The 20,330-nt window shown below is 38.5% G+C and overlaps 2 protein-coding genes and 1 long non-coding RNA gene across 7 annotated transcripts in view; 2 read left to right on the top strand and 1 right to left on the bottom strand.

Annotated features, from left to right (window-relative positions):
• The window catches only part of LOC103398368 (C-myc promoter-binding protein-like), a 37,837-nt gene extending 27,249 nt beyond the window's left edge, over positions 1–10,588 (bottom strand). For 2 of the 5 annotated variants that reach the window (XM_025053532.1, XM_025053533.1), the window contains exons 1-2: positions 5,077–8,150; positions 638–968 (exon numbers count right to left, since the gene is read on the bottom strand). In XM_025053532.1, the coding sequence (XP_024909300.1) occupies positions 638–968; positions 5,077–5,113 (368 nt within the window). In that variant the 5' untranslated portion in view covers positions 5,114–8,150. Of the gene's footprint in view, positions 1–637; positions 969–5,076; positions 8,151–10,396 lie in introns of those variants that run through there. The other 3 variants (XM_025053534.1, XM_025053535.1, XM_008336964.3) reach the window with 2 other exon arrangements.
• LOC107988116 (uncharacterized) lies at positions 10,498–15,760 on the top strand. Its single transcript, XR_003048989.1, has 3 exons — positions 10,498–10,632; positions 11,471–11,563; positions 13,467–15,760. It is a non-coding gene; the product is annotated as an uncharacterized LOC107988116 (long non-coding RNA).
• A 74-nt stretch (positions 15,761–15,834) lies between these two features.
• socs4 (suppressor of cytokine signaling 4) overlaps positions 15,835–20,330 on the top strand; it is a 5,979-nt gene continuing 1,483 nt past the window's right edge. The window contains exons 1-2 of the mRNA XM_025053537.1: positions 15,835–19,021; positions 19,582–20,328. Coding sequence (XP_024909305.1) covers positions 19,600–20,328 — 729 coding nt within the window. The 5' untranslated portion in view covers positions 15,835–19,021; positions 19,582–19,599. The remainder of the gene's footprint in view (positions 19,022–19,581; positions 20,329–20,330) is intronic.

The following is a 20,330-nucleotide window of genomic DNA, read 5'->3' as shown; positions in this document are numbered from 1 at the left end:
CATAATGACAGTAAAGGTTAAAAAAAATCACTATTTATCATCGCAGCTTTGTTTGTAGAAAGAATAATTAGTCAACTAGAACTAGTAGTGACTACAAGTAGTACTAGTCACTAACAAGTGAATCTTTGAAGAGTATTAGTTTCCCTTTTAATATAAGTTCCACTGTCTCTTAAGTACATGTTTACACTCATCTGCCAAAACTGAGGAGAGATCATTTATCACTTAAAAAAAGCAAGGACATACAAATAAGATCAAATCAACAGCCACATTTGCAAATGCCAATATTAGTCGTAGCTCTCTGCAGTTAAAGAGTTTAGAAAGTACAATCAATCTCTAACTGTGATGTTGGCTTTCTAGTGCTGTTGCCTAGTCCTTCATCAGAAATCCAATATCTTATTGTCCAGGGAACTTGCCTTTTCAAGTGTTATAATAGCCGTGCAAAAAGGTCCTTTGTGTGGATAATGCTGAGTTTTCACAGGAAATATGGAGATTAAAAAGAGTATTGGTTTGAACATTTGAATCCCAAAGCACTCAAAATCCCCCTTTTTTAATGACTTATATAGACATATAGACATTGAGTCATTGATTTATATCATTATTGTATAATAGAATTCATATCATTGTATTGCGCACTCACCCCAGGTCTGTGAGTGGTGGCTTGTCACACCCTCGTCTGTAGCAGAGAAAGATCTGAGGGGCCATGAGTCCACCATTATTAAGATCAGCTGAATGACCAGTTGGTGTGGTCTCAATGCAGGTGAACCCTTGTGGCACCTCCTCGCCCAAGGAGCGGATCACCAAAGCTACATCGGTGATAGGGGCTTTGGGCCTGGCCGTCTTATGGCAGACATCATCAAAATGGATCTCCTGGTCCAATGGCTTGGATGGATCTGTGAGACCAGCCACCACAAAGTAGTCGGCGACACGAGGGCCTTTGTCCTCCATCATTTTCCATCCCCGCAGACTGCCTGTACAGACATAAAGAGGGACAAGGGGGGAAGAGACAGAGAGAGGGAGAAAGAGAGACATTTAAAATTGTTTTTTTTTTTTCATTTTTGTAGCAGTTAAGACTTTCTGTGGGTGGTGGGCATGCTAATGAAGCAAGACAGAAATATAGACAGTTAAAAATCTTTATGAGGGAATGTCAATCACAGGGCAGAGCAGTGTTAGGTGAAATGTGAAGAGGACACAAGCTATAATTGGAGCAGGGCGCCATTTACGGACATTTTTCCACATTTATATGCTGCTCACACAGGTCTGCACTAATCAAATCGTTCTGTTTAGAAACCTTCTGAGAAACACGCAGACTGATAATCACTATGATTGAAGTAGTTCACTCAAACTACGCTCATTTAAGAAGGGCATTGCCGGCCTGTAGAGTCTCTACTTTCTGATGAAGACCAGGCAAAAGCAGTTTTGCAAAAAAACAAAAGAGATTGTCAATAACAATTTTGTTTTAAGTAGACTTTTTTTTAGGGAAGCTTGATTTTCTAATATAATATGAACCTATAGGGTTATATTCCAAATGCAAGTAGAACACCAACTGCAGGGAAGAGAGGGAAAGCGTCTGTATATGGTCAGAGTTCATGAAAACTAGCCAAAATGTTTAGTGTAGGAAAGTTCCTACATTTCTGTTGCCCTTTTATCCAGAAGAATTTTGAATTTTGAAGTTCATTGGTATTTTAACCATAATACTTGAGCAATTCAATATTTGCTGGGTCATGATAAACAGGTCTTATTCTGTGACCAAACCATTAAATGATTTTTGGAATGATGATATAAGTGAGGAACTATTCCAAGTTGTGATTAAATCCAATGCTAATTGAAAACTTTTGCGGCTTGGGGCTTTAAAAAAGTATTTGATCTGTACTTCCTTTTTAATTTCCTTTTAATGGTAATATACTTTGATCGTGAAGCCACTGGACAAAATGTGGCTCCAGAAAAACACATTTGTTTTTAACCAGCAAGGTGAATTTGGACATAGGAATACAATCAGTTGAGCTGAATACAGGTTGGATATACTGTGCCTCTAAACAGACAATATCTATCTTTGTAAACATATAATGTAGGATTGTGTAGGAAAGCAGGCTATATGTCAGATTCATGAATATTCCATACCTTACAGTGACTCTATTTAATGTACTTTTTTTTTTTATTTTACTTGTCACGTGTAGGTGCTGACAGATGGTGGGAAAGTTGCTAGTACACCATGTTCTAATACTTATAGCAACACTTATCTCACCAGTGGATTTCAATCCAAACCCTCACTTCCTCACTGTGAAAAACTGATGGGAATAAAGTCACACTGCACTGAGCTGAGAATTAATCCCTTGTTTGGTACGCACTGAGCTGAGAATTAATCCCTTGTTAGTGACACTTACACGTCCAATCCCTTATTTTTCATTTATTCTGAATTTGGCCAACACTTGCACAACAAGTGATCAAACAATGAGTGACCCTTCAGCTCAGAGGGCTTCACATCTGCACATTATCCTGAGTCCAAGACCACACTCTCTGTCCAGCTTCTTGTGCAACACAGAGCAGGCATTTAAATGTCTGTGGACACACACATTACAACACACTGAAGTTATCACCCAGATGACAGGATTTGATTTTTGATGTGTTCACTTTTATATAAGAAAAAGCTATAGAAATTATGTATAAAGCAGTTATTTTATATATTACAAGAACAGCTACTAACAAGGAAAAACATTACCATAATAAAGTCGCCAATATGAAAGTAAAATGTTGTAGAGCTTTTGTTTTTCCTCACCAAGCAAGAAGCCCACACCCTAAGACCATACCCTACAAACTAGGCGCACCCCTCTGGGAAATCAAGTGACTGAAAACAGTTTTTAACAAATTGCTAAATTATGCAAAGGAGCAAATGAAGAGGCAGAAATGGACATCTGGCTACTCAGTCGAGTAGTAGAGCTTGTAAAAAATGCAACTAGATCATGATTTCTAAATAGATTGTGCTCAGCCTCTCGGTGACTATTTTCAGGTGGGCTAAAAACTGAAAAAATATAAAGTTTACTAGAAAGCTTGGAATAAATAAAAGCAAAGTACAAATGTAAACATCCTAAAGTTTGTGTTTTTTCTGTCAGCTTTCATTATCCAGGTCTGCCTATATCAGAAGCAGGAATTACTTGGATTACGCGTACAAACAAATGTCAGTGGAAAGGGACGGAGGACAACCGTACTGAACTGAAGAAGCATTGACATCCAGATTTATGATTAAATTAAAGTCTTAAATGAACATAAACCCAATATGCATTTACTATGGCTGTGGGAGGAAGCCAGAGTACCCACAGAAACCCACTCTGACATGAAGAGAACAAGTGAACTACACACAAGCTCTTGCAAAACCAGAACTGAAAGTGTTGTCTTTAACACTGTGCTCTCTAAACTAATATAATTTCAGCTCCAAGACAGAACAGAGTAGAAGTACTAAGCTTTAGTTGTTATTTTTAATAGTTTTATTTTTTGTTTTCATAGTATTTAAAAAATATAAACCTGTTTCAGGAAGTGAAGTGCGAATACTTTCACTAATAAAAGTTTTGTTAGTGTTCTTTATTCATGGACAAGTGAGTAAAGACATGGAACATTAAAATCAAACTAACTTGTAAAACCAGCTGAGTACCTTTTGTGTTTTACTGTGGCCTGTGTACCTAACAACCAAAGCCATTAGCTTTCAATTAAAAGAAACCTAAACTCAGGATACTAAAATGTGTGACTATTTTGTTTAATAAAGAGCTCCATAATAGATTTTCTCATGATAGCACTCAGTGGTATTGTGCTTGAACCATGATTGAGAACCTAAATAAATAATCACATAACTGGTCTATTCCAAATAATCAAATTCCCTGGCTGCCCTACTATTCCACTTGCAGGACAATCTTGAAAGAAAAGCTTGACTTCATCTTCAAGTAAACGCCCAGACTGAAGTCACAGCTGATTCCTCTTGATACAAAAGGCTGTGAAATTGTAAAGGCAGACAAGTTCAGAATTTGAATCTAAGCACTATAGTATTGTGTTTTGAAATTATGCATGTTACGAGGTCACTCACTGCACAGCCTTTAAATGCCAGCTTTCTCCAGGACTCTGCACAATGTCTTTGTAAAATAAAAGATCTTCTCAAGATTGTTAACAAATATCCCAAATGATGTGGCTATCTTTAAAAAAATACTTTATGCTGGGAACTACAAGAATGTGCAGATTATATGTGCTAGTCAGACTTTCTTTACTAATCACACAGGATATAAAACAGCGTAGGCGCCGGAGAATCAAGAGGAGTAGACTTGAAGGAAAAGCACAACAGACGCAGAAACTTTAAACTCAACCACATGGAGGGCCTGGTGCCAGAGCCATAGACAATGCTTCCCAGCCTAAACCCAATGACTTATGACCACAGCAAGACTTCAGGGAGGAGTTCGATAAGATGTCCAGACCCAACCAGACCTCAAGTCGCTTCTCCATGGGTGGAAAAGGACAGGGGTGCGAATTCCAGCTGTGGAGTTCATGAAAACAGGGACCAGTAAAACTCACCAAAGGGAATCTTATTTTAAGGCTTCAAGCAGCCAAGTCACTGCTCTTGAGCCCAGCTGTATAGACATCCTGCACAGAGATTGCCACAGCAGGGCAGACACGTGGAGGAGGTGAAAAGGAATGTGCATAAGAACATAAACACAAGCCAGTAAGAAGCCTCACAAGCCAAGCATCTGCTTCTAGTTAGCCCAGAGGGGTGGGTGTTTGCCTTCAAAACCTCACACTGCATAAGGTCATGTAACATTTTGGGAGGAAATACGATCAAGGTGAGAGTTTTTGTTTTGTTTTTTTTCTCCACATGTGGACATGTGTCTCTTTACCTGACATTTAACACTGTTTCATCAATCAACGAAACTATAAGGAATGCCACTACTTAATGTTGATGAAGCACAAAACAAAAGAAAATCGTACAAAAAGAAATTATTATTCAAAGAAAAGCGAAACCAAACAGTTGTAGATATTAGATGATGGTTAGAAAAAAAATATATTTTAGCATTAGGTGGCAGTAAAGTAAGTTGAAATGCTGACCTGCCAAGAACTTTGAAGAGCAAGCAAGTTGGGGCATACGCAGCAGAAGCTTTGCCTAGCCCACCTACAGAGAACAGTGACGATTGGAAGCACCTCTTCACAACGTTGTGAATTTTCTCTAGATAGATTTTTTTCAGATAAGTACCTGTGCGTCACAAGCAGATGAAGGTGGGGTTAACACCGGGGTGCCATTGGCAAAGCTTCACACTTAGCTTGATCTCACAAGACAAGAGAAAAGAGGTAGAAAACGGTAATCCACGAAAGTAAATAATAACCAGTGCTTTTCTGACAAAGAGTTTCAGAGATTACACAGACAAAATTATAATGTATGTACTAAAGGGAGTTTATAGTTTATTTTGTGTAGCCTCCAGATTGTATCTGTGTACAGTATTAGCACTGGGGTGTAGTGACAGAGAGGCCTATGGGAAGAAACACTGTCTCCAAGAAACTTGATGACACAGACCTGTTCTTTTAATTCCCTGGTTAGCAGAAAAGTGTTCTTAAGGGTGGTAGTGTACAGTTTGGAGAGAGTGATCACATACACCAGGGGTCTCTATGCGTCACTTGCAAGCTGCCTGTAGCTTGTTGTTTGAATAAAACAAACATTTGAAAACATTTGAAAAACATGAACTGGTTGCTCAGCAAGTCTGCTTAAATTTGTATCCAATCAAAATTAACAGTTTTCCCAACCCCTTCCAAAACAAAATGTGTATTTGCCATTTAGCTATGAATCAAAACTTGTGCTGCTGTGAACACTGAATAGTCAGTGCTGATGTGAGATGAGATGGAGTCATGATGGTCACAGGTGTCCAAACCAACAACGAGATTCAATAGAGGCTGTTGTTGGCCACAGCACACATCAAAACTACCCGACTGCTCAGGGAACAACTCAACCAAACACAGCAAAATCTAGGCCACCCACTGACTTTGCAAAGAAGAACACGGAACAGTCATTTCATGAACAATGTTGGCAATAACACAAAAAATAACTAGACATGCTCCAACAGGTTACAATAATATTTATATTTTTGTCAGTTTTTATGTTCAATAAAATTTAAAGTTTCATCACTGATCAACAAAATATCACAGGTTTAAATGTTGTCTCTTGTGCATCTTGACCAAATTAGCTGTTTTTATTTTCTTATTTTATTTTCTGCAGAATCTCACCATCTATTGGCCATAAATGGCACAACCGACTGCACTCTACAAGTTTTGGGCAATTGACATGAAAGATTTAAACACAGCATTTATGCTGTGCAGTGACCAAAATGACTTTGGTCCTACTGCTATGTCTAAGCCATGTTTTAGTGGACTTTAGTGTTTAACGTGCCAACCGTTTATTGATTTAGTGTTTGGTTTGATGTTTTTATATATTTGAGATGTGTGTTTGAGGGGTTTAAACAAACAACAGACTGTGTTGTAATAATTTACTTTGTTCTCTTACATAGGTCTGGTTTATTAGTGAAATCATTCCAGAGCAAAGGCTGATATGGTGAAAGACAAATAAAAACAATGATGGGAACTTCAAAAGATTGGGAGTTTTTTTTCTCTCTATTTTTTGACTGAATCTAACCACCATTCAAATAATCACCGTGCCTACAATAAATATCACCAGCATCCAGTCACCACATTACAGAGTTCATTGCTGTGGTTTATGTGTTCAATTGTTTGGTTTGGCTTAGAAGAATGTTTAAAAATGTAAATGTCTATTGAAAATAAATTCCCACCCTGCTTAGGTGATGAGCTCAGAATCCTTCATCTTTCCAGCAATTGATGCCACCCACTATCTGAGAGTACATCTCTTCTCTCACCACAGAAAATACCCTGCGATTACAGCTGATTAGTGCTTGTGTATAGTTTTTTCCCTCTAAGAACCAATAACGTTGTTTTCCTTTGAAAACCACTGCAGGTTATCCTTTTTACTGGTTCTGCAAGGGAATGTCAGATAGATGTAAAACTATTTTTCTCTAATTATCCGGTATTTGAAATTAGTTGACTTTTTTTGGCTTTCTTAAAACTGAAAGAATATTAAAAAGAACCTCAACTTTAATTCTTAGACTAGATAAAAACAGGTGGTGGTGAGATGCCCCCTGTATTCTTCAAAATATCTATTCTCTTTTCTTGCAGAAGTGTTTGGACTTACATAGAGAAAAATCCTTAGTTACTTTCACATGACTCACACTCATATGGCTATTATTTATGAATAAATTACATTAAATTGTTTGTATATATGCATATATTGAAAGAATACACACATATCTAAACTTTAAAAACATGACAAGCTACTGTGTATTACTAGTTATAGGGCACAGTTTTTGAGAGAGATACATTTTAACTGCAGTGAGAAAAAGGAGGTCAGAGAACAGTGCAGATCCTGCAGTTATGTTCAGCACTGTACTATTAGACCCAAATACTATATTGTAACAACTACTCTAGGTTTTTGTTTTTTCTGTTATAAAGCTACTGCTAAAATAATTATAATAGAAAGTGTGTCGTTATGACCAAGATAAAACTTAAAAGCATAACAAACAATGTGTACTGAAGCTATGATCATTGCAGTCCATCAGAGAGGCAGAAAATCAGTGTTTGATATTCCTATAGTTGCGACAAGTTTTGTTTTGTTTTTTGAGGCAAAAAGCTAACTGGCTATTATAGCTTTAAGGAATGTTATGTTGGATAATGGCCAATTAACCAACAGGCCTTGATCGTGGCTTAGAGGTGATGTTTTGACTCATTTATTGAAAAGAGAACAAGAAATGTTAATTAACAATGCTAACAGTTATGTGTTTGTATTGGCAAGAATCTGGCAATACGATACACATCAAGATGCAGGGTAAGGGGCAAGGATACGATATGTATTGCAATATACTGCAATACTACAGGCACAACAATACATTGAGGTTTTTTACAGTTTAATTGCAGAAAAACTGTCAGCATAGCAAACCCACTGTTGTTACATGCTTAACATGAAGTTACTGAAATTGGAACAGAGGGAACTACATTTAAAATCAATCAAAATCACCCCTACCAACTATATACGCATTGGTCTATCTGGATAGTCATCGTCTCTTAAATTCTTTTAAATGAAAGCAGTGAGCACTTACTACTGGGAATTGGTGATAGAACCCTATATATATATATATATATATAGGTCTGACATTATTACTAACTCAACCTTGAAGACAATCTTACTCATAATAATAACAGGTACAGACTCCAATCTGTGCATTTGTACAGATACACCTCAGCTTCCCCCTGGAATCTATCCCTTCACGGCAAAATCGTTCCAAGTAAGTAATTACCTGACTAACATTTTCTGTGGACACAAGCAAACTCAATTATAAGACTGACCACAGTAAATCTCTTGGATAATCTGCAGTTTCTGGCACAAAATGCAGACATTAACATTAACAATTACCAATAACAAAGCTAAAATCCACTGACTGTCAAATGGACAACCTTTATACATTCTTCACTTGAGACATAGTGGTATTGTGTTATGACACACAATGACATATCATTCAAAAATGAAATTCTTTGTTTAACACAAAGAAAAAGGGGACTGATTTTCTGACAGTTTGAAATGGTAAAAGTAATTTAGGTATGTTTGTGTTCATTGAATTATTCAATGTCACAAAGTACACCTTAGATGTCTTGTATTATAACCATCCCCTCTGCCACAGAGGATATATTTGCTATGAGTTAGTGGAAAACAGGCGCTTACCCTGAAGGAAATGTCTGGGAATCCAGAAATACTGAACCTGGAGTCTTCAATCAGCAGAGCTGCCACTGTCTAGCTGTGAGTTTCTTTGATCTTTAACTGACTGGTGTTAAAACCTCATCTTTGACCTTGGCAAGCACAAAATTGTGCAGCCAAGTCAAGCTTGCTAAGCAGCCTGACCATAAAATTGCTAACATGTACCAGACATGTACCTGAATATGAACGTCTTCCCCATTCATTCATTTTTATCCTATCAGGCGCCCTTGTGTCCTCTGAACAAGAACAGGCATGAAAAAAGAGAAAACACACAATCACACTATCCATCATTCACACAATATGGTACATGTGCAAAAAATGTCAACTGTAGTTAGAGTCTGGAAAAACTTTATATAGCAGAATGGTGTTTGTTATCATCCTGGTATGTGAGTTGTAGTTTTCAAATGACATGCTTTGGAGTATTTTGTCACAGTGAGGATTTGACAAGACTTGCCCGTTCTAGTGAGACATCACTCAGTGATGCATGCAGGGGAAATTTAAGGGAAGGGAAACCTTCAGAATGTCTCCTGTTTCAGCTGTTAGTGCTACCTTTGCCTAAAATACAACCTTCTACAGTTCAAATCACATTGTTTACGTTTTTGTAGGGCATGATCCTGCCTGCTTTGGCAGTCCATTTTTGACCAAAGGGTACTTAATGTCTGACAGTACATATACAGCACAGTTAAATTGATATATGGTTAAAATTAGACTACATTTAGCCTGGTAAATGGACTTCAGTACTTTCCATGACGTACAAGCAGTAGAGTTGAATGAAAATTTGACAGTCTTTTCAGAACATATGACAATGTGTGACAACCTGTTTTAGTTAACATTTACAAGTAAAAATCTCTCCCGGAGGTTTACCGATTATTAAATAAAATCAAGGCTTTGCAATCCGTTAATAGCACCACCTTCGGAAGGCTAGGGTAACAACATGCACTATGTTTACAAACATTAAAAACCGAAGTAAAATAATCACACAACTGCAATTTATTTTTTAAATAATCAAATACTAAAACTCTATATATAACTGAAATTTACCATCTACCTCTTCGCAATTCGATTGTCGCTACCTGAAATAAGAGTTAAGGTCATTGACATTTTGCGAGCACAAACGCAGCAACCTAAAATATCCATAGGCGCAGGGGATGTGAACGCAGAGGGCACCGTTTTGGATTATTTTTAGCCCAGAATGGTCGCACGTTAACGTGCAGAGCGGGGATCGGTGGACGATCTGAGGTGTAATGCATTGTAACTGACCAGTGTCTGGCTGACACTGCTAACTGAAATATTCATTAATTTACTGCAAACAACCTGTGGCACGTAAACAGCTAGTAAGGAGGTCACGCATGTGAGCGCTCAGGTTTAACATGGTCGGGTCAGAACTGTCATTGGTAAAATAAATAAATTAATAAATTAATTAATGATAAACACAAACTAACGTAGAACAAGGAGGTATATTTAAATATATTGAGCTCTAGTCAGAACAAACAGCAAGCAACCGGTCTCTGAATCAACCCCGTTAGTCAGTCACATTATAAGGGCTCATCATATTATACTCACCAGCTCCTGAACGTCAATTTCGTCCTCAAAACTTCAGCCGCTGGCGTTTAACGGTGATGATTCATTACGGCGCCGACGGGGACTGAGAGGCTGGAGAAAGCGGTGCGAGTGTTTTGGTTGTATTTTCTTTCTACTCTCGTGTTCAAACCGTTAGCTGTCCAAACCACCAAGGCTTCTCCTGTCAGTCAGCGAACCGAGCCGGCTGTTCGCTGTGCCGCCATCTTGGAAAAAGCAAGGTCTGTCGCTCTCTCGCTCTCTTTCTTACAGGCGCGCGCACACACGCAAGCACACAAACACTTTCTTGAATTAATTTAAATTACCTGATTGATATTACCCCGGTGCTGTTATCACGTTCTGCCATTTGTTACAGATACAACATTAGAACATACAACATGATTACTTTTATGTGCCGTAAATATTACTCATATTTAAATAATACAGTACGTTTTATTTATAGAGCTTGAACCTATTTGATCCCACTTGAACATACTTTAGCAACACAAGTGTAACAGGACCTTAAAATGTTCTAGAAAGTACCCTATACACACCTTTATCCTTATAACAATTGTCATGTGCCGTTTTCTCGAGTCCCCTTTTTCACCAGCAGGGGGTGCTGTATTTAAAGTTGTAATGCAGTGGTCCTTGTTTTGTACTGTACTGCTCAGTCAAAACACGTTCCACAGAAAGAGTTGTAAAATAAGGGTCAAAGATATGTCAGAATCATACTCAGCAGCCAATCAACAATACGAGATGTCTTGATGATACTGTTGTTTGAATTTTGTTTTTTTTTTACCCTAGGAAAGATTGTTTGGTGGCCACTACATTTTCATCACCAGTGACTTGGATGAACAAGTTTACTTTAGTAATTTTGGTTTCATGGTTCAGACATTTGTTGCAGAGAGACAGTATAAATGGTTTAAAGCAGTCACCTTCTTTTTCTATTAAAACATTTTATATTACATGTATTTTTAACAGGAATATAAAGGCTTTGAGAATTAAATTGCAAGCTGCAGAATTAATTTGATCACTGTGTCATTTGCAAAATGAATATATATCCATTTTCATTCCCTTCAGAGTTTGTGATTATGCTGCAAGATGAAAGTGGCTGAAGAGAATGGCTGTGAGTAGGAGTTCTGTTTGGTTTCCCTGTGGCTGGAGGCAGGAAAGGTAAAGTATTCCCACACAGTACTGCAGCCTCATATATTTTTCAAATGTTACCTTTTTCTTTGACACATCATGCACCAGGACTGGACAAAAGTGTATTTTGAAACATGTATGTTTACCCTAGTTTCTTTAGCTAAAATAAACCGCTACACAGTTAATTTGACATGTTGGAGTTTAAAACGAAAGACAAATGTCTTTGACCCCTTACTCCGTGAGAAATGATCTAACAGGTCAATAAACTGTTTTTTAAAGTCTTCTTTTAAGAAAAATATGTTGTCACTTAAAAAAAATCTCGTGGGACATACTGTATAATGTAGGACATTAAGAAAAAAATAATACAATGGTCACAGTTTGACTAAATCACATTATTTTGGAATAGGTCTTCAGAATATTGTTACTAGTTGGATCAAATGTCGGTTATTGGTCACAAAAAGGCCACATTTTATTACTGTACGTTAATTCAATCGGTGTCGTCCCATCTGTCACGTCCCAATGCTTCCACCTACTGTCCGGTTCCACCAAACGCACTTTCTGCAAAGAATAATTGATGCAATGTAAAGAATAAAAAAAGAATAATTGATGCAATGTCTATGATAACAAACATTTGAAGAAAAGAAAAAAACAGAGCAGAATTTAATTTTGTTAGGTTACTTATGTTGTAACTTGTAAAACAAGTTTTATTATTGAGGTTTTCTGAGCAGAGACATTAAGAAAATTATTTAATGAAAAGACAAAGATGGTAATGCGTGTGATATTGACCTGCACACTTCCTGTGGTTTACAATGTTAAACATTTCAAAAAGTTTCTTTGTTAATATTATCTGTAAATATTCCCTTTTAATGACATGTTAAAGTCCAGGTTCTTATGTCTTTATGTGTCCATCACCATTCGTGTGGTGTGTGATTTGGTCATTGTGTATGCGTATGATGAAGCTTGGAATATTATTGCAAAAAAGATCCACCATCTGCCATACAATCAGTGAAAACCCCCAATGCAAGGGAAATAATGTGATGAATAATTCATGAGAAGTGTTACTCTGCGGATGTACTCTTTGTATGATAATAAGGATGTGATCAATATTTGCTTTCTTGGTTTTTATATGCAGACACAATTTTCTACAAGTCAGCCTTCATATCATAACAATGAGTCACGTTATTACCCAGGTAGTAATAGGACTGTAAACAGAAAGGCTGAACAGAACATAAATATGTCATAAGTGCAGCCTGTAGGCCTCTCTCTCTTTAACAAACAAAAGAGTATCAGATTAAAATGTTTGACAGCAGATTTGAACACATATCAAATTCCACCAAGTGTTTAGAATCCAAGCTCAGCAGATTGTGTGGGAGCAGATACCAGCTCTGTTGAAGGCACTGCTGTGCTGAATACTGAGGGTGGGTCAAAATTAGTAACAGTAATAAAACAGTTTCCTTTTTTTAAAAAGAACGTGTTCACTTATAGAAACAACAAAATGTCTCTACAGAAAACCCCTTTATGTCATTTTGCTAGAAGCAAAGCAAGCCATCACATGGCACAGCAGCAATGCTATTAACCCTTTGATGTACAGGATATTCACAGCCCTTCTAATGCACAAAAATGACCTACAATGATTTTGCATGTGATTTCATGCTGAGTGGGTATTTTTTTATGTATCTTATAAAATCTATGTCTTCTAACATTGAACATTCTAAGTATTCTTTAATTAACTTTTTATTTAATTGGTACAGGCCATTATTTTTATCTTCTTTTGTATTTGTTTACACACACACAAGTCAAAAATGACCAATTTATCAAAGTGGTATTTTGCTTCATATGACGACTTAATCTGTGGTCAAACAATCTGCTGAATCACTTCTGGTTTCTCTCTCCGACTATGATCCAATGCCTTGTCTTCATGCGTGGTACTCAGGAGGACAACAGACTTCTTTTGGACATGGTTATGATGCCATCAATTCAGAATTCAGAGCTACGAATTGCCTGTGACTTGGACGACTTCGTGATAGGTGGAATAGCTGCTCTGGAGAACAGTCCCTACAATGGTCAGATTTTCTCTGTCAGTGACTCGGTCTGAGTTCTCTTCAAAGGACTTATTAGAGATTAGTCCTCTATGTCATCAGAGGTATTTTTGAAAACAGGGTTCTAAGACACTTCCATAATGGTAAAGACACTGTCAATGGTAAAGGCACAGAGTCGAAGGTGACCTCTAGTGATGATGATTATTCAAAAAGTGTAAACAGAAAACAAATAGAATAATCGTGTATCATGATCAAAAACAAGTTTATTGAGGACTACCTGGAATACTGAATGATGACATTGGTTTATTATAAAGCCATTGAAAATGAAATCAGAGTCGGGTCATTTTTGACCCATCTTGTGCATCTAAGGGTTAATCATCTCTGTCATCTTATGCAACCCAAAAGCCACAGAATTCTGCAGCCACATCCTTCCACTTAGTTCACAAATCACAACTGTGATACTGAACATTTAGAACAGGAAATGTCTGTGGCACAATGTTGTTAAATGCAAAAGTATCATTTCTTCCCTTTTTACCAGTGATGATAATATTTCAATTCAATGCGGTCATATATGTCATATGGGCACTTTGCATTATTGAAAAAAAAAATGTAGTTGAAAAGTTGCAACATTTAATTTCCAGGTAAAAAAAAATCTCTTCTTAAAGTTTAGTGTAACGTAGCATCCAGGGGAGAAAGAGGAGCTACGTAATGACGGGTTTATCAACAATGGTTGACATTTCAGGAATACTTCGTGCGTTCATGTACCAGAATATCATCATTGAAATAATCTTTTTTTGTGTCTATGTTATATTGTAATATTGTAATAGTTCAGTGGGGATTAAAATTAAATAACAAATGTCGCAGAACACCCTTGAAGATATAAACAGCCATAATGTTATTGTATTATTGACACTAAATATCTGCATGAACTATAACAAGTTAAACATAATGGTGAATTCAGACTGTTCCGTGTTTAATGGCTCTGGATGCTAATGTGTTTTTTCCACTCGTTCCGGTGCTTCCGCTGTAAGACAAGCTGCGTGCACAGCTGCAGGGTTACTGGAATTTATCCTCTGTGTTATTGATTTTTGTTGCAGTTTGCAAATGTTTACACAACAAAATGCCTTCTTTTTGTTAAATGATCTCTCTGACTCGTGCTCTTGTCCCTGCATTAGAGGTCAGGATGTGAGCTGGACGATAAGATGCAAAGAGACGGACAGGTTGTCGGGGTTCACTGGTGTCTGTCACTGTGTAATAACCTGCCCAGAGACCAAACTGCTGCTGCTGCCATTTCTGGTTTCAATCAGACCTGAAATAACTTTGCACATAAATTTGAAGGCTGCAAAAGCACACAATAGTAACAACAACAACAACAATGATAAACCAGAAGCAGCATCAATACATGATATTTAGGAGAAATATAACTAAAAAATCTGGAAATATATCTGAATATCTTGTGTATTAACCGAAAGGAAATATATCAGGTGAAATAAAAAATAAAAAAATTTATTTGTTGTACACTGAAGAGTTGCTATTCAGTGACAAAACAAGTGCAAATGTGAGGGTTTTTTGTTTTTACAATTTTAACTGTCAGGATCTTTGTTTTTAATTTTAGCATTATTTTAAAGCACATTTCTTGTCAATTAATCAAAAAACGGTTTAAAAAACCCATTATAAATAGAAATTACATCACAAGCACCATCAACTCAATCAGAGCAGCATCACATCCTGACCTGCCACCACTAATGTTTTTTAGTGAAGCTGGACTTTTGATCTCTGAACCCAGGGAAGGGAAGAGGACCAGGAAATAACACTTCCTCTTAACGATCACCACCAAACACTGGTACCTCACTTGACAGGTCGAAATTGATTAAAGGCAATGATGACCTCCACACACACGCATACATGTAAGTACACACTTCAACTGGGCAGTCGCTTACATCTCATGACCACACAGCGATGATCGTCAAAGTGAATTAAAATGCTCTTCACATACGTATAGTCTGAGGGTTCTCTTTATTGCTGCAGTTTGTGTTTTTTTAGGTCAAAAACTGTAGTTGTCTTCCTTATAATATTGACTTTATCTCAATTTCTGCTATACATACTGCTGCGATATGATTACACCTCTCTGTACAGTGAAGAAATACCACGGTCGTTTATAAAAGGTGAAATTTAAAACCGTGGCTTTCAGCACAAAAAACACAGTACACATACAAAAAAAGAAACCCAACCCCCCCCCCCCATGCATTCATACAGGGATGCACGTGTGGAAAAATGTTCATAAACATATGTATGTACAGTATGTGAGTGTGTGCGTCTGGTGGCCCACTGGGCTTGAGTTACTCCTTCTAATATGATGAAGATTAGAAGCCTCTCTGAATCCACCTTGCTTGCGGGAAGCAGGGCGGCTGCAGGCATAAATAAATCTCCCCTGAGGAAAGAGGATACAGAAGCTCGTGTGTCCGCAGCAGATGAAGATCTCCAGCCGTAACTGCTGTGACTACGCTACACAGAAATAAGTGACTTTGTGTGTGAATAAAAACTGGAGTACCACAAATAAACCACCCCTAGAGACAGATGACAGACAATGGTATGCATTATTAAAGAAAAAGGACAAACTTTTCCCAGTGTGAGCGACCACTGACAGCTCCGGCTGCTGCGGGCACCATAAAAAGATGTGGATTAAGTGAGAAGTAATGAGAGCAGATGGATGTAGAGAGAGGCTGCACAGCCGCCATTGGTCAGATTTGTCTTCTGATACAGATCAATGGAAACTAGTGAGACCGGTGGAGCCAGAGACTCACTGCTGATTCAATTTACCATCTCTGTAGCTCACATGATCGTACTGCCTCTCAGCACTCGTGAAAGTGCACAGACTTACACACACACAGAGACAAGAAGGAGAAGCTACACTGAAGGATTATTAAGTAATGCTGTCATTAATAAATAAAGTCTTGCATTTTAATGCAGTTGGTTCCCTCATATCCGGTGCAGTTGCCAGTGTCTTACAAATAGAAGTTTGGATCCGTGACCCAATTTCCTGAAAGTTTTCAGTCCACTGCTACCCTCTTCATTCAGGATAAATTTAGATTGTATTTCTGTCTGTTGGCCTTTTTTCCTGCAAGATTTCTTTAACTCAAAGACACAGATAAAAGTAAAACACAGCTACAAATGCATGGACTTTTGGGCTTAGAATATTTGGAACATCAGAGTTGAATTACAGACGCATCATAAGAACATCTGTTCAGTAGTCTTCTGGGCTTTCTGTGTGAACAAGTATGTTTCCGGAACATACAATGACTTCAGTCACCAACAGTCATTCTGTGTATAGTCATTTGATCTGGGATCAATACAGTAAATATTGATTAAAGTGTCTTAATGTTTGTGATACGGTCACCTGACTTTAATGACACGCATCATCACAATAGACCTCTTAACAGCCTGACTGTCACAGTCTTTGTATTATTATTATCACAACCCAGGATGTGGCAAATCAAATAATGATCCTTTAGGTTTTTTTGTTGATTAAAAACATCACAAACATCTCCATAGTCAAGGGAGACTGAACATGTTGGTGTTCAGTGCCAAGGCACAGTGTTATTTTAGTTTTAATTACTGTACAAGAAAATGTTTTCAAACTGTTTTTAAACTGTGAAAATGAACAGGAACTGGATACTTAACTGAGGAATGAGAGCCAACTAGACACTTTAAGCATTCACTGCTGTGCAATCAAACACTTTGGGGATTGTAACTTAATAATTAAATGTAATTGTTGGAGTGTCTTTCGTGCTTTGCCGATCATCTAACTGCAAAAAATAGACTTTGTATAAAAATACAGGCAGAGGGAGTCTCCATTCATCCACAGCACCATCAATTATTCATAACTGCTGCTGTTGGCTCTGCTGCTGCTGCTGCAGGGATCGATGCTTCTGAAATGGTCCAGGTTCGGCTTCAGCAGGTTAATTTCACCCTCATACTTCCTGCGCTAAACTCTGTATAAACTTGTACACGTTTACTGCAGTTCCACTTAGTCACACTCCTGACCTCTGTGATGTAACCAGGTTACTTGGTGCAGCTTCCAATGATCCTCATCAGACTCAAATCACTTCTGGAAGATCCGGCAGAACTAACTAAGCTGATTAACTGTCAGACAGTACAGTAGGTGTCCGTTTGGTTGTCTTTCTTTGAGTCACGTCCTTGCTGCTACAGTTGAGACACTTACAAGTTTGGGTTTGAGTTTTTTTTTTTTTTAAGTTTGCAGTCAGATAAATTGATCTGGTGTCTGCCATAACACATGGCATTATCATCCTGCTGAGCTGTGTTGATGATGTGAACAGCATTAAATATTCAGTTAAGAGGAAGTCGAGTGTCACTACATTATCTGAGATGTCAGGCATTTATTGATGACTATCTTTTATCTATTAGAGCTGAAAGGGCACACATACAAACAGAGGCAGAGGGGAGTAATAATTTCTGTCTATTTGCTTCATGAATTATAGATCTTACAAAATCTCCTCCTCAGCCTGTGCCCTCAGACTGAATGGCACACAGAGGGCATGACATCACCACGACAGAAGAGTCCATTCAGCAGCAGGGATTTAAACCGACAAACTTACGATGTTATCCAATCAATGGGTTTTTGGGGATTTTTTCTATTTGGGGGCTTAAACATGGTGTAGAACTTTGACATTTTGCCCCAAAAACTCATAAACTTAAATCTTACATTCAGAGCTATGCCCACAGTGAATGCAGGTGGCAGAGGTTTGAAAGAAACGGCCAGGCCTTCAGCTTTATTTTATTTTTTTTTATTTTAACTTTCTTTAATTTTATTTGACACACTGTATTTATGTAAAGTTTCCTCATATAAGTAGTTTTAATGCTTAAATGTAAAGTATATGACTGTGATGAAATTAAACGACTTAAATGCTGCATGCAGAAAAAAAAGTACTTTCTGAATGAATAAGCACTTTCTTGCTGCTTATCTTGTATCGCTTCCCTTTTAATGTGGTGTTTGTGTGTGTGTGTGTGTGTGTGTTTCAGGGTGTGTGGGGAGGATGGGGGGTACACAATAAATCAATAAATGTGTGTTAGAGAGAGAAAAAGAGGATGTCCCTGCCATCAACCTGAGACCACCCTTCCCTTCCATCCCACCCATACGTGCCCTCTCCCTCCTCCTCCCCTTCCAACCCCTCCTTCCCTTCGCCTCCTCCAGTTTCTCTTCCTCCTCCTCCCCATTCATTCAGAGCCAACCCTGGCGAAGAGGAAACTGCTGCCCCCTCGGGACTTGGCATATTATATAGAAGATAGGAAGCAGAGCAGTCTTCTGTCTGCTGGAGCTGTAGCAGCAGACAGAAGACTGCTGCTACATGGGTCACACATTTCTGCTGATGTGTGTAAAACAACTGCTCTAAAATGGATGTGATGCTGTGTTTTTGACCTTGTATGGAAGGTAAGACAGTCTATTCCATAATAGTTGTTGTTAATAGTTGATTGGAACAAAGACTGATGAGCTCGTAACATCACCTTCTGTTCACTTAGGTTCATTTTTATACGTAATCTGTGTTTACATAGAATGCAAACTCCAAGCTCACTAAGCTAAAGGAGTTCCCAAACCAAAGTAAACATCTTTAACTATATTCAAATACTGCCATCTTGGAAGATAATAAACTACTTTTTATAACTTTCACAGAATCTGCAGGCTGTGTTTTTACTGTTCAGTCCTGATCTGATAAGAAATAAAGTAAAGCGAGTTCCAACAGCTGTAATAGAAGGTTCCAGATGACAAAGGGCATGTCTCCAACTAGTCTTTTAAAGTGAATGGCATATAATGCTTACTTTATAACTCTAAATGGTGGTCCACCCAAACCTGCTAAATGCATCTGAAGCTGTTTGGGTGGATGACTCCTTCCACTTACATAAGTGTGTTAAGTGTAATTTCCTAAGTGTGTTTCTGAAAATGAGAGGTACAGCAATAATGTGATTATAATGCTGACATCTGATCTCACACAGTAAGAGGAGGAAGCAGCCATGTCTGAAAAGAAGCCGCGGACCTCAGACACACGTCCTAAGTCTGGCTTGCGCAGTTGGAGTGCAGACAGTTATATATGGAGGGGAAAGAAACGCTCCCGCAGCTCTCGGAGCAGTGAGCAGAGCCCTGGAGGGCTGGAGGCAGATGGGATGGAGGAAGCCGGTCCACGGTCAACATCCTGTTCAAGGAGGCGGAGAGAGCGCAAGTGTAGCTGCAGCGCTCTAGGAGATGGACTGACATCTGCAGACATGGACGTTGTGTGTCGTAAGGCCCTGAGTCGCCGCTCTCTGCGACAGAAGTTTCAGGATGCTGTAGGACAGTGTTTGCCTCTTCGCTCTCACCACCATCATCATCATCACCATCTGTCTGGATCCTCCAGACCCTTCTCCGTGCTCTTCTGGTCAAAGCGCAAAATCCACGTCTCTGAGCTCATGCAGGACAAGTGTCCCTTCTCACCTAAGTCTGAACTGGCCCGCTGCTGGCACCTTATAAAAAATCACGCTACCCATCCAAATTCTCTGAAAGACATGGAAACCCCTCTCAGACCCAAAGTCTCATCTTCCTCTACCTCTCCACCACAGACGCCCCTGTCCTGGGAGGACATCTGCTGCTCCCCTGGGCCAACTGCAAGCACTAGTCTGGAGGACTGGGACCCTTCTTGTCCTCATGGGAGAAGCAGAGGAAGTTGCCAGGACACTGACTATGTCCTGGTGCCAGATCTTCTCCAGAT

Source organism: Cynoglossus semilaevis, unplaced genomic scaffold (genome assembly GCF_000523025.1).
Source record: "Cynoglossus semilaevis isolate Cse_v1.0 unplaced genomic scaffold, Cse_v1.0 scaffold1033, whole genome shotgun sequence".
In the NCBI taxonomy this organism is placed as follows: Eukaryota; Metazoa; Chordata; class Actinopteri; order Pleuronectiformes; family Cynoglossidae; genus Cynoglossus; species Cynoglossus semilaevis.
This window is presented reverse-complemented; position numbering and strand designations above follow the sequence as displayed.